An 11,889-nucleotide genomic window follows, 5' to 3' on the forward strand; every position below is an offset into this window, starting at 1 on the left:
ATTGAAAACCAACATGTTTCAAAGAATCTTTAAAAAATTATCCCTTGACCAATTTTGAAAAGACTTAAATTGATAAATTCAGAATTTCTCTAGTTGTTATTGTTTTTTTTGTTTTGTTTTTTGGGGTTTTTTTTTTGCATGATATTTAAATACGCTTTTTAACGATGGCTATGCTTAATATATGTATAATAATAGACATTGCAGTAGTTTTACCCGTCAATTATGCCAAATTTCAATGAAGAAATATGCGTACAAAATTTGCTAACAAAACAAACGACATTAAAAGGTACTGGGTTATTTCGCCTCATGTTAAATTTCACCCCTCACGACGAGACGGGTATGGTTGTATTACGAATTTGACATCGCTTTAAATAAAGGTCGAAATGATCAGACAAATTCCAAATAAACATGTGTACGTTTTGTTCGCTAATATTTCTGAAGTCTGCTTTCTTTACAATCGATGCATAGCATGCGGGTTGAATAACCCCAATCATTCGGGGGACGAAACCAAGCGGTTTCATTTTCTAAACGTTCCCGTGATGCATTTTGGTTTGTTTTTTCGTTTGCCCAAAGAGAAATTATTTTTATTTACTTTGAATATTTCTAACTTTGAAAGGAGACTGATTCTGCTGGTGTAAATAGGAGAAAGTCCATAACTTTCTAAGATAAATGATTTGTATGGAAAAAATTTTGATACTGTAATAACAAAAAAATCGGACCAAGCAGCTTTAAGATTTGATATTCACAATCCAAATTAAGATTTTTCGAATCGCAAATTGCAAAAGATATATAGAAGAGCACTTGAAAAATATGTTCTTGTTGTGTTTGAGGTATAAAAATTTACACATGAGGTGTCAAAAACTATTTCAATGTATGTCAAGAAGTGCAAATTGAATCTACTTTAATCAATAAAAATTTCTTCGAAATCTGACAAAAATTGAGACAAAAACCCTTTTAAATATCAGTCTTGTTTTCAATGAAATACACAGGGAAAAAAGAAAAGTTGATATACTTTTGGCACGTTAGGTTATACATGTATACGCTTTATACTTTACAATACTCTGATGTCGAGAGCCTCCAAAAGCAGCGAGGTCTACAGCTTTAACAGACAACCAAAGGACTGCGTTTTGAAAAAGCTATTTTTTAGAAATTGATCAGTTTTTATTGGATAACCAACCTCTACAAACAGAATATTCAGAGTTCAAATAGCAGAATGCCAAAGAAAAGAGTCTGCCCATCATCTGCTCCCCCGCTTTGTATATTAACGTAGACTTGATCCCCAGAAGCCAGCTCCAGGACGGTGACAGCAGACGTGTCGTCATAGCCCGAATGGCGGCCGTCAGACCTTGTCTCCACTTTAACGTTTCCGTTCACTGCTAGAGCGGTATTCACAACAGACCCTGCCGCTTCTATATTGTGTAGAAATACGTACACGCCGTCACGATCTGCAGTGAACTTCCCAGTGCTCGTCGAGTAGCCGTGGTGATAACCCGAGTGAACACGATTAAAGACGATGGGGGAACGGGTGGTGTCTCCACTAAGATGTGCAAGAAACGCTGGATATCTTACTTTGGAAACTAAAAAAAGAACACATTAATACCAGAAGATTTTAACCTTTGGCAACCTCGCTAATATTCTTTAACATCGATACGACTGCCACTGACAAAAAATCGAACAATGTGGCCTTATGATCTGTTTTTGCTCTACAGTGCATATACACCCTAACATAGTTCTTGCAGTCAATACTAAACAGCTCTACAAACCATTTGCATCATCCACCAGCTGCCATCCAGCAAACACAGAGGAGGTTGTCATTCTGCTTGCATGTGTATACACGTAATCGCCGCTATTCAACCAGCCGAACGTCATGTAGCTGGCGCTGTCATATAGTCCACTAGCTGAGTCCACCCATATCTCTGGTTGATCGTTACCATTGCTAAAGGAGAAATCGCAGGTATATTCATGATTTCCATATATAACAGCCGACATCATGAAAACGTAAAGACCAGAACGAGGCGCCACGAATCTTCCAGTGGAGGTGGAGTATGCGCTGTCTGTGTCTAAGGTTTCGTTGTTAAAGATTATGGTACTGCCCGTAACTTCTCGTGACAGGGACGCAGAAAACGCCGTATCATCTGAAAAAAAAGCGATTGTATCATACTCGAAATTGTATGAGTCATGTATTAAATTACATGCTTATAATTATATGACATGAATAATATAATACATGTCCGTCATTTATTATTTGTCCATATCAAACAGTTTTGTTCTGTTATTAAAACTTTACAGATCTCAAGTTTTCATCATCCATATAACTCACGTAGCCTAATCATGATTATTTGTCGTCCTCCTCATGTCAATTTTCGCTGATTATAATTTACTTAGTATCCAATAATTTTTCAAACATTACCGGTGTTATTGATCTTCCAGCCGGAAAAGATTGTATGCCTTGGTTCTGAGCGTCCAAGAATGACCTTGACTTTTACTTTGTCGTTCAGTGTCAGGTTTTGGACTGCAAAGGAGGTGGTAGTGTCGTAATATGAGGACGCTTGGTCGGCCCTTGACAATGCTTGTTGTACACCATTCACAAGAAGCACAGCTTCTGTTCTTTGACGGTACGTCTCTATGGTCCAGGAAAATACATACAGCCCGGGGGTGGGTACAATGAACACCCCTGTGGTGTTGTCGTATCCCCCGCCGACGTTTGTAATCACGTGGTCAAAAATAACCACAGCGTTATTTGTAGGACTGTAGGCGACAGCGTGGAAGGCAACGTGATCTGGCATACTAGTAGCTGGTTTGTTGACGTTGTTGACGGTGGCGTTGGATGCTGTAGAACAATCAGCGTTACACAGATCCCCGTCACAGCAGTGAATACACAGCCCCGACAGGTCACGCCTCCTACCGACCACAGGACCCGTGAAATGGGGGAGACAACCCTATAAGGGAACACGTTTATATATATCATTGTAGGACCTAACTTTATTGGATTACTTGAATACACAATGAACATTCACGGATCGCAACTTACCATTATGGATTCGCATTTGGATGTGAAATACCTTTTACCAAAGACGGATTTTTCGTGTATAAAACATTTCTAAAAGATTAAAACAGTGCATGTATATGCTTTAAAATCAAAACAGCGCCAAAATATATCCTAACTTGTGCGATTACTAGCAAGTTGTTAGTTCTGAAATGACTTAAATTTGTATTAATACAAAACTCATTTAATCTTGGTAAACATATTCAAATATTAATAAGACATTATATGTGATTATGTTTGGTGCACAAAAAAGATGGTTGTATTAGCTATATGATTGGACTTACTTGGTTGAGGTTACAGGGAGTTACTGTATGGCAATCCCTTGGATCCGACAAATTCTCACAGTCAAAACAAATAGGTCCCCGGGTGGCTGGGTATTCTAGAGGACAAAGTATATGTATTAAGGAAGGAGTCTTCTGGTTTTTGACTTGTCAAACGTAAATTTGATTAAATGTTCATTAAATCAAGACAAAAGGAAATTAAAATAGTATTAATATATTTTTCTTTCTTTCTTTTACTATCATACAACTCGGATAGAAAAAACAATCAATGTTTAGAATCTAACACGGAATATATTTTTTGCGTAATATTGGCATAGGAAAATATCACATGTTTCGCAATTCAGAATTGCTGCAGATTAATGAGTCTGTTTTAGCATTTTAAAAACAATAACATTAATGTTGGATTTTTTTTTTACTTCTGTGAACTAATGATATGATACTTGGGTTTAAGAATATGTTTTTAAAATATGATTTGCCTATCAAATTACATTTTTATAAGCTTTTTAAAGCGCCCATTCTATACATTGATTTTTGTGAATAAATCACTAAAATCAGTTTTTCTCTCTGTTTAAATGGTCAATATATTAGCCTTTTTGTCAATTCATATCTTTATATAAAGTCTTTATAATATATAAAAATCAGAAATATTTCATCATTCGAAGCATAAAAAAATAATCAAAATTTCTTTAAAATTTAAGAAAATTAGAGAAAAATGCGGGCTAAGCTATATCAATTTTAGTATAAATATTTATTCCAATTATGTAGTATAAGCTGATAGACATTTCATTGAAGAATAGAATCTTCAAATCTTCAACAAATGTCTACAGAACTACAAAGAGCTACACTTATTTTCATCATCCTTTACGTTGAGGAAAAAGGTAGTGACCTTGACCTGACCCTTATGCAAAAACAAAATAGTCAAATTTGATTAAACTGATAGAATCATTTGGTAATATGATCCGTTTGACTGTGTCAAAATTTCATGAATTTCTAATTATAAGAAGTATGTTTGATAACGAGGAGACTCCTTCCTTAAATCACGGGTAGTCAATAGTGAAACAATGAAGAAGAGAACTGCGTTATCTGACAATGGACTAGTATTCTACTATAACTATAATTTGAGTCCAATAAGAATAGCTCGGAAGTAGAAAATTGAATTTGTTCTATACTTTATTGCATTTTGTGACTTGCAACCGATTAATAATAATGATGATCTAATCAAAATTATTGCAGTACTAAATAATAAAAATATATACAATATATTTAGCTTTCAATTTAGACTAGGTACTTGGTAATATAAAAAGATATGTATGATTCATTGAAAAGCTTAGATAACTTTTAAGAACATTATGCCTAGCTTTTAATTAACGCATTCACTAACAACAAGAAACGTGGTAATTTCTCAATTTCGATTATGACAACAGAAATAAGAAGAGCTGCATGAAATTTCATCATACGGAAGGTTTCACGCATCATAAGTCATCACCTATCAATTTACAAGTCATTAAAACTCATCCAAAAATTGCACACGTAAACAAACCGAGTTGTTTTGGACATTGGTTAAGTGTCACGTGATTGCAATTTCTTTCTAAAAATAGTTACAGTGGTATTGACACACTGGAAAAAGAATGTGAATTTGAAGATATTCGATGTCTGTGGTAAGAAATATACATTATTCTACTACAGTTATTGCCGAGATCAAAGAGATGCCGCGGATATTATTCTCCAATATACCACGAACGTCATCAGTAAATTATCAGATCAGAAATACCTATTTGTCTCAGAGTGACCATGAAAGTACAATTTCAAACCGTAAAAAGTCTTAAAACTATGTCAATTTCACGTGTTAGTTCCAGTCAAAACGATGTGTATTGCCTCAAATGTTTATTTTTAAGAGATCAATGCTGCTGTTCCTAGGACCTCCCTAGCACATTTTCACTGCGTGTTTTTACATAAAATATATAACGTGTAGTAGTATTAATCGTATTAAACTGCCCATAAAATATTAGGATAATAACTCAGATATTTTATGAATAAGTAAAGAGTATTAAAAATCCAAAGAAAGATTCTGTCGTCTGCATGTGATTCCTTTGATCGATACACACGTAAACATACTAACAAAACCATTGGGGCTACACGGAACAGCCGTCAAAATGACCTAAATCGTCTCTCTATAGGAGAAACGATCTGTAGAAATACTGGGCTGTTAGTGAATAGAAATAAAGTTCTTGTTATCGTGAATGTTGCAGGATAACCTCCTCGGTCTCGAAATGTTGTTTGAAATATAAAAGCCTCGGCTAACGCCTCGGCTTTTATATTTCAAAACAACATTTCTCGACCTCGGAGGTTATTCTGCAACATTCACGAAAACTCGTACTTTATTTCTCAAATAGAAAATGCATCTTAATAAATATATAGTTCTTGAAGACATCATGTTTCAATGAGAGGCTTCTGGCTCATGATGCATGCCATGCGGCAGTATTTACATTATTTTCGTGTTGGCCCAACGCTTAATTCTTTTTTTCTCTTTGTAATTTAATTTATTTACTTTAAAACACCATAATTTTTCAAAAGTTCATCTTTTCATATGATATACCGGTATGGAAATCGTGTAAAAAATCTATATTTGCTAAATCACGGGTTTGTGCGTCACCATGTCCCTTTAAACAAAATGAATACTTTTGACTGGTTTAATACTTAATCCTGGTTTTATTTCATAAAAAAAAATTTCAAAATAGATCTTGCTTGTAAATCCACAAAAATGAATGGTACATATTTATTTATATTTATATAATCAAGCACATTTTAGAGAACCAGCGAGCGTGTATCAAATATCCATGGACTTACTTGGAGAGCCACAGCCATAAGCGTTACAGATATCTGAAGTACAACAGTCTCTGCACTGAACTACGCCGTCTATGTACTGACTTCTCTTGGTACTGACCACTGTTCTATTGTCCACAGCAGCGCATTCCTGAAACAAATATTATGTATTGTTAATTTGTCTGGCAAATCTTCTATTTCATTTCAAAAGCATTGTGTGCGGTTTTTATTCACCTGTTTAGGATAGCATCCTGTCCAGTAGCCTATGTCTCCATTGTCTGCCCGGTACTGCTGCACTGCACATACCTGTTCAGTTAAAAAAAAATTAAAAGTATGATAAATATGAAATACAGATGTGGATGTGTATTTGATAAATGTCTTATCTTGATTGTTACAATTCCTACAAGTACATACAAGCATACCTCCCCATCCTGACAGCGTTCAATTTTGTTGCAAAGTCTGGGCTCAGTAACATCGGAACATCTTAGGCACATTAAACCTTGAAGATAATTTTTTTTCAGTCGATAAGGTTTTTTGCGAATGAAGCATAAAGGCACATATCATATGTACGTAAAATTGAATGTTCATTTTATTATACTCACCGTAAACGATTTTGTTGGTGGAAAAGAAAACAACAAATAAAACTGAAAGAAAAAAAAATGAGTTTTGAATACTCCAATATTAAACTACATTGAAAATCTTTAAATATCATTAGAAAACACCAATAAGAAACTCACATAAAGATGTTTGCATTACAGAAATTATACACATATCTGTCTATTAGAGGTCGTTCAAATACTTGAGAGATAAGCAATGAAAATAGGTAGACTGGACCTGTAACAGTTATTGCGAAATAACAGCGTATTTTACAATATGGACTGAAAATTGCAAAATTTAAAACAAAAGGAACGAGCGTCTACGCCAACTGTTGATTTCAAACAGCGATTAAATCCTGAAATTGTAGATCTAATATTATTTTGAGACATAGAAACGGCCATTACCAACTCAATACCTACATCTTATCAAGTGGATTTAATTCCACTGAGGACAGTACTAGTTGTACGAAGGTATTTAGGGATTACGCTGATAAACTTAACAGGGGCAATAGAAATTATCTGACAATTTTTCTTGAAACATACAAATAACTATGACTATGATGAGATTAATATGAGTCCATTGTGATTATTGCATTAACGATTTTTCTTTGCGCATGTATACTAGGACCTTAAAAACAAGACCATGAAGCGCCGATTGGTAGAGAAACTTTGTAAGTTTTTCATATTTTTATCTTTTTATTTCTCGGCATACTGCTATTCGATCTTTTTTATAATCAGTCTTTAATTGATTTATAATTTCAGTTAACTTGGTCGGTTTGTGCATTGCAATAAGAAGTGCCAAAGGTAAAAGTTCAAGAACAGTATTGACGATCCATTACATTTTATTGTCGTAAACTAGTATGTTATCGCGTTGTCAACTATCATGTAAAGTATAGTTTGATGATATAAACGATTCGATGACTGGTACACAATGATTAATTTGCTTTTAATATTGAACTAAAAAGGTTTGATGTGTTTGAGATGTTCCGATGTTACTGAACCCAGACTGTGCAACAAAATTGAACACTGTCAGGACGGAGAGGTAGACACTTCTATGTCAATATCTGTACATTTACATATTTTTGTGTACATGATAGATATTGGCTATGCTAGTATATTGTTCTCATAACCAACAGGTATGTGCAGTGCAGCAGTACCGGGCAGACAATGGAGACATAGGCTACTGGACAGGATGCTATCCGAAACAGGTATTCTCAAACTGATCAAATGTCGAATTGAATACAACATTAATGAGACGGGACTAGTAGCTTTTTTACGTTTCTTGATAATGGTAGATTTCATAGCCTAAAGGAAAAAAACACTATGGATAAAGGAATGAATTTTTAACTCTGTCATGTAGAAAAACTATTTATACATAGACCCTTTGGTTTTCTCCATAGATACTACGCACTTGGTCTGATTTGTTCATACGGAACCAACACGTTCTACCTTTAATATAAACAACTTATTGTTCATATTTTTTCAAAAATATCAATAAATGTGTCTGATCAGTTTCATGAGTTATTTATTGTAAAATGATAATGACAAAAATATTATAGAGTTTACAAACAACAAGCAAAACAATAGTATGTTATTATAATTGTACTTACAGGAATGTGCTGCTGTGGACAATAGAACAGTGGTCAGTACCAAGAGAAGTCAGTACATAGACGGCGTAGTTCAGTGCAGAGACTGTTGTACTTCAGATATCTGTAACGCTTACGGCTGTGGCTCTCCAAGTAAGTCCATGGATGTTTGATATATGCTTATGTAAATGTGCATATTCTTTCAATGAACATGCAATTCCTATAACTTTACATATTCAAATGAACATTAACATTTATTGTTTTACAATAAATCATTGAAAATCTTCCGCATCTTCATCCATATGTATGCATTAACAAACCGTGTAAATTTGGAACCTTGATTAATAAACTGAAAGTAAACATTGTATAGCTATTCCAAATGTACTGTACAAACGTATTTTTAAACTTATTTATCTCCCTTCTGTTAGAATACCCAGCCACCCGGGGACCGATTTGTTTTGACTGTGAGAATGTGTCGGATCCAAGGGATTGCCATACAGTAACTCCCTGTAACCTCAACCAAGTAAGTCCAATCATACAGCTAATACAACCATCTTTTTCGTGCAGCAAACATATATACCGGTAATGTATCCTTAATATTAAAAAATATCCACAAAAATTTAATGAGTATTGTAAAAATACAATGGCATTAAAGAACAAATAACTTACGGTCAATTTTGGAAATGTTTTGATTTTAAAGCATTTACATGCATAATCTTAACTTTTTAGAAATGTTTTATTCACGAAAAATCCATCTTTGGAAAAAGGTATTTCACTTCCAAATGCGAATCTATAATGGTAAGGTACCTTCCAAGATTGCTCATTGTGAATTCCAGTAATCGATTAGATCCTAATATGCAATATGTGATAATGAATGTGTTCCCTTAAAGGGTTGTCTCCCCCATTTTACGGGTCCTGTGGTCGGTAGAAGGCGTGACCTGTCGGGGCTGTGTATTCACTGCTGTGACGGTGATCTGTGTAATTCTGACTGTTCTACAGCGTCCAACGCCACCGTCAACAACGTCAACAAACCAGGTACGATGCGATATTTACCAAACAGTAGATGTAGTTGTGTTGTCAACAACATTGAAATGTACGACCAGTCTTAGCTATCATTGCTTTGGTGATTAAATCATTCGTTAATATCCGTATATAGAGAGCTACTTGTAGGTAATTGTCAATTTAAAGTGTTAAATTTGCTGTAAATCTATTGTTTTAGTAATGCCAGATCACGTTGCCTTCCACGCTGTCGCCTACAGTCCTACAAGTAACGCTGTGGTTATTTTTGACTACGTGATTACAAACGTCGGCGGGGGATACGACAACACCACAGGAGTGTTTACTGTACCTACCCCCGGACTGTATGTATTTTCCTGGACCATAGAGACGTACGGCCAAAGAACAGAAGCCGTGCTTCTTGTGAATGGTGTACAACAAGCATTGTCAAGGGCCGACCAAGCGTCCTCATATTACGACACGACAACTTCTTTTACTGTTCTAAAACTCAGTTTAGGCGATGAAGTAAAAGTCAAGGTCACAAAGGGAAACGCGCTAGCAAAGCATACTTTGTTCTCAGGCTGGAAGATTAACAAAACTGGTTTGAATATTTCTTTTTGGAAATATGACATATTGATATCAAATCCTATTCTAGAAAACAAACGCTTGATTTATAATTGCATATAATTTGATGTGTTGCTTCTTTTTTTCTCTCTTTTTTTTTTCTTTTTTTTACAATTTTTAAAATTAACTCCTGATTTTATTGACATGTCTGTAAAATCATAATTAATACATGTATATGATGTTGAAATATCATACTTAGTAGTTACTCTCTTTAAAAAAATACTTAAATATGTATAAAGACTCTCTTTCTTAAAACAGAAGATGCAGCGTTTTCTGTGTCCCTGTCTCGAGAAGTTACTGGCAGTACCATAGTCTTTGACAACGAAACCTTGGACACAGACAGCGCATACTCCACCTCCACCGGAAGATTCGTTGCACCTCGTTCTGGTCTTTACGTTTTCATGATGTCGGGTAGTACCTCTGGAAACTATGAGTACAGCTGTAAACTTCACTTCAGTAACGGTGAATCTCAACCGGATGTGTGGGTAGACTCAGCCAGCAGCCTCTATGATAGTAGCAGTTTAATGAGTTTTGGATGGTTGAATGCCGGTGAATATGTGAATTCCGAAGCCAGTAGAATGGCCAGCCATTCCGTGTTTGCGGGCTGGCAGCTGATAGATGACTCAAGCGGTAGGTAGAGTTTTATCCATAAAAATAAATGTTTATCCGTGGTTCAATTCATGGCATATTTTATTAATGAATAAATTCTTGGCACCTAAGATGGCAAATAAATGACTTTATAATTTTATCAACTTCATATACACTTTCTACGAAATTCAAAGAATAATTTGAATTTTAAAATTGAAAAAAATGACAAAAAAACTATAGAGATTATAAATGTATATACATTGTAGACAATCGATATTTCTTGGATAAAAAAAGATTAACTTGATTTTTATGATTTGCTTGCAGTTAATAAAACAACCTACCCCCTATTCCTTGCCCACCTTTACTCCGACTCTTCGAGAAGTCCTGTCGTATTTAGCAGGATTTACTCTAGCTATCACCATGGTTACTCGGGTAGCACTGGTATTTTTACGGCAGATCGAGATGGAATTTACATATTTCTTTACAACATAGAGGCTAATCGGGGACTAGTTCGGACTGATTTGAGGGTCAATGGAGTAGAAAAGTTCGAGACGAGATCTGATGGACGCCATTCTGGTTATGACGACACTTCCGCAGTGGCTGTTTTAGAATTGTCGTCCAATGATCAAGTCTCAGTTGGAGTTAAATACGGGACGGTGGATGGGGGACAATCACTTTTCTTTGGTACACTGCTTACTGAAACATAATAATGTAGTTTTGTAACCTTGGAAAATTAACAAGGTTGCCATAATCTTTAAAAATCCTTTTTTTAAAATATGTGGGTAAACTGTTCATAAATAATATGAAAAATGAACTTTCTTTAAAAGTATAATTATTTCTTTTACTTATGTAAGGAATTTTTTAAAGCTAACAAACATGCATGTAAACTAGCTGTTGTTTGTGCTTCCTCAATAAATGGACCATAAGAAAATAAAAATATTTGTTTGCACTTTTTAGTTTCCACTTAAAACAGCAAGTAAACGTTTAGATTTACTAATAGTGGATCTGTGTGTTGAGAAAAAAAAAAGAAATTTCCCTTTTTAAATTAAAAACATTAATTACAATTCTATTTCATAAATATTATATTAATTTTATTAATTAATATGGCAAATTTCTCGAGACAATCGTGTCAAGTCTGTGCACGCAATGTTTTAATGGACTTGCTGTCAAGTTTTAATTTGAATTTCTTGGGTGAGTGTAAACACAAAATTTACAACATGACATTACTATTGACGTGACGTTTTCGAAGTAGCCGTAAACATTTTTTGCGTTACTTTGTGACATTGAACAAATATATTAAGCATAAAAAAGTGTATCTTTTTTTACGTTGTCCGGTAAAATTTTGCAAC

General features: G+C 34.6%; 2 protein-coding genes across 2 annotated transcripts; one reads left to right on the forward strand and one right to left on the reverse strand.

The window, feature by feature from the left end:
- Positions 1-1,139: 1,139 nt before the first annotated feature.
- On the reverse strand, positions 1,140-7,184 carry LOC128175632 (uncharacterized). Its single transcript, XM_052841404.1, has 11 exons — positions 7,167-7,184; positions 6,888-6,984; positions 6,753-6,794; positions 6,573-6,649; positions 6,385-6,456; positions 6,175-6,301; positions 3,331-3,425; positions 3,032-3,100; positions 2,411-2,939; positions 1,764-2,135; positions 1,140-1,577 (listed from the first exon to the last, which is right to left on the reverse strand). The coding sequence occupies exons 2-11, from the start codon at positions 6,919-6,921 to the stop codon at positions 1,195-1,197; spliced, it is 1,800 nt and encodes a 599-aa protein (XP_052697364.1). The 5' UTR covers positions 6,922-6,984; positions 7,167-7,184; the 3' UTR covers positions 1,140-1,194.
- Positions 6,983-11,500, forward strand: LOC128175633 (uncharacterized). Its single transcript, XM_052841405.1, has 12 exons — positions 6,983-7,217; positions 7,372-7,417; positions 7,509-7,550; positions 7,712-7,788; positions 7,883-7,954; positions 8,359-8,485; positions 8,761-8,855; positions 9,062-9,130; positions 9,223-9,367; positions 9,552-9,929; positions 10,211-10,582; positions 10,865-11,500. Exons 2-12 carry the CDS (start codon positions 7,390-7,392, stop codon positions 11,245-11,247), a joined length of 1,788 nt encoding a protein of 595 aa, XP_052697365.1. The 5' UTR covers positions 6,983-7,217; positions 7,372-7,389; the 3' UTR covers positions 11,248-11,500.
- The last annotated feature ends 389 nt before the right edge of the window (positions 11,501-11,889 follow it).

This window comes from Crassostrea angulata, chromosome 3 (genome assembly GCF_025612915.1).
Source record: "Crassostrea angulata isolate pt1a10 chromosome 3, ASM2561291v2, whole genome shotgun sequence".
Classification (NCBI taxonomy): domain Eukaryota; kingdom Metazoa; phylum Mollusca; class Bivalvia; order Ostreida; family Ostreidae; genus Magallana; species Magallana angulata.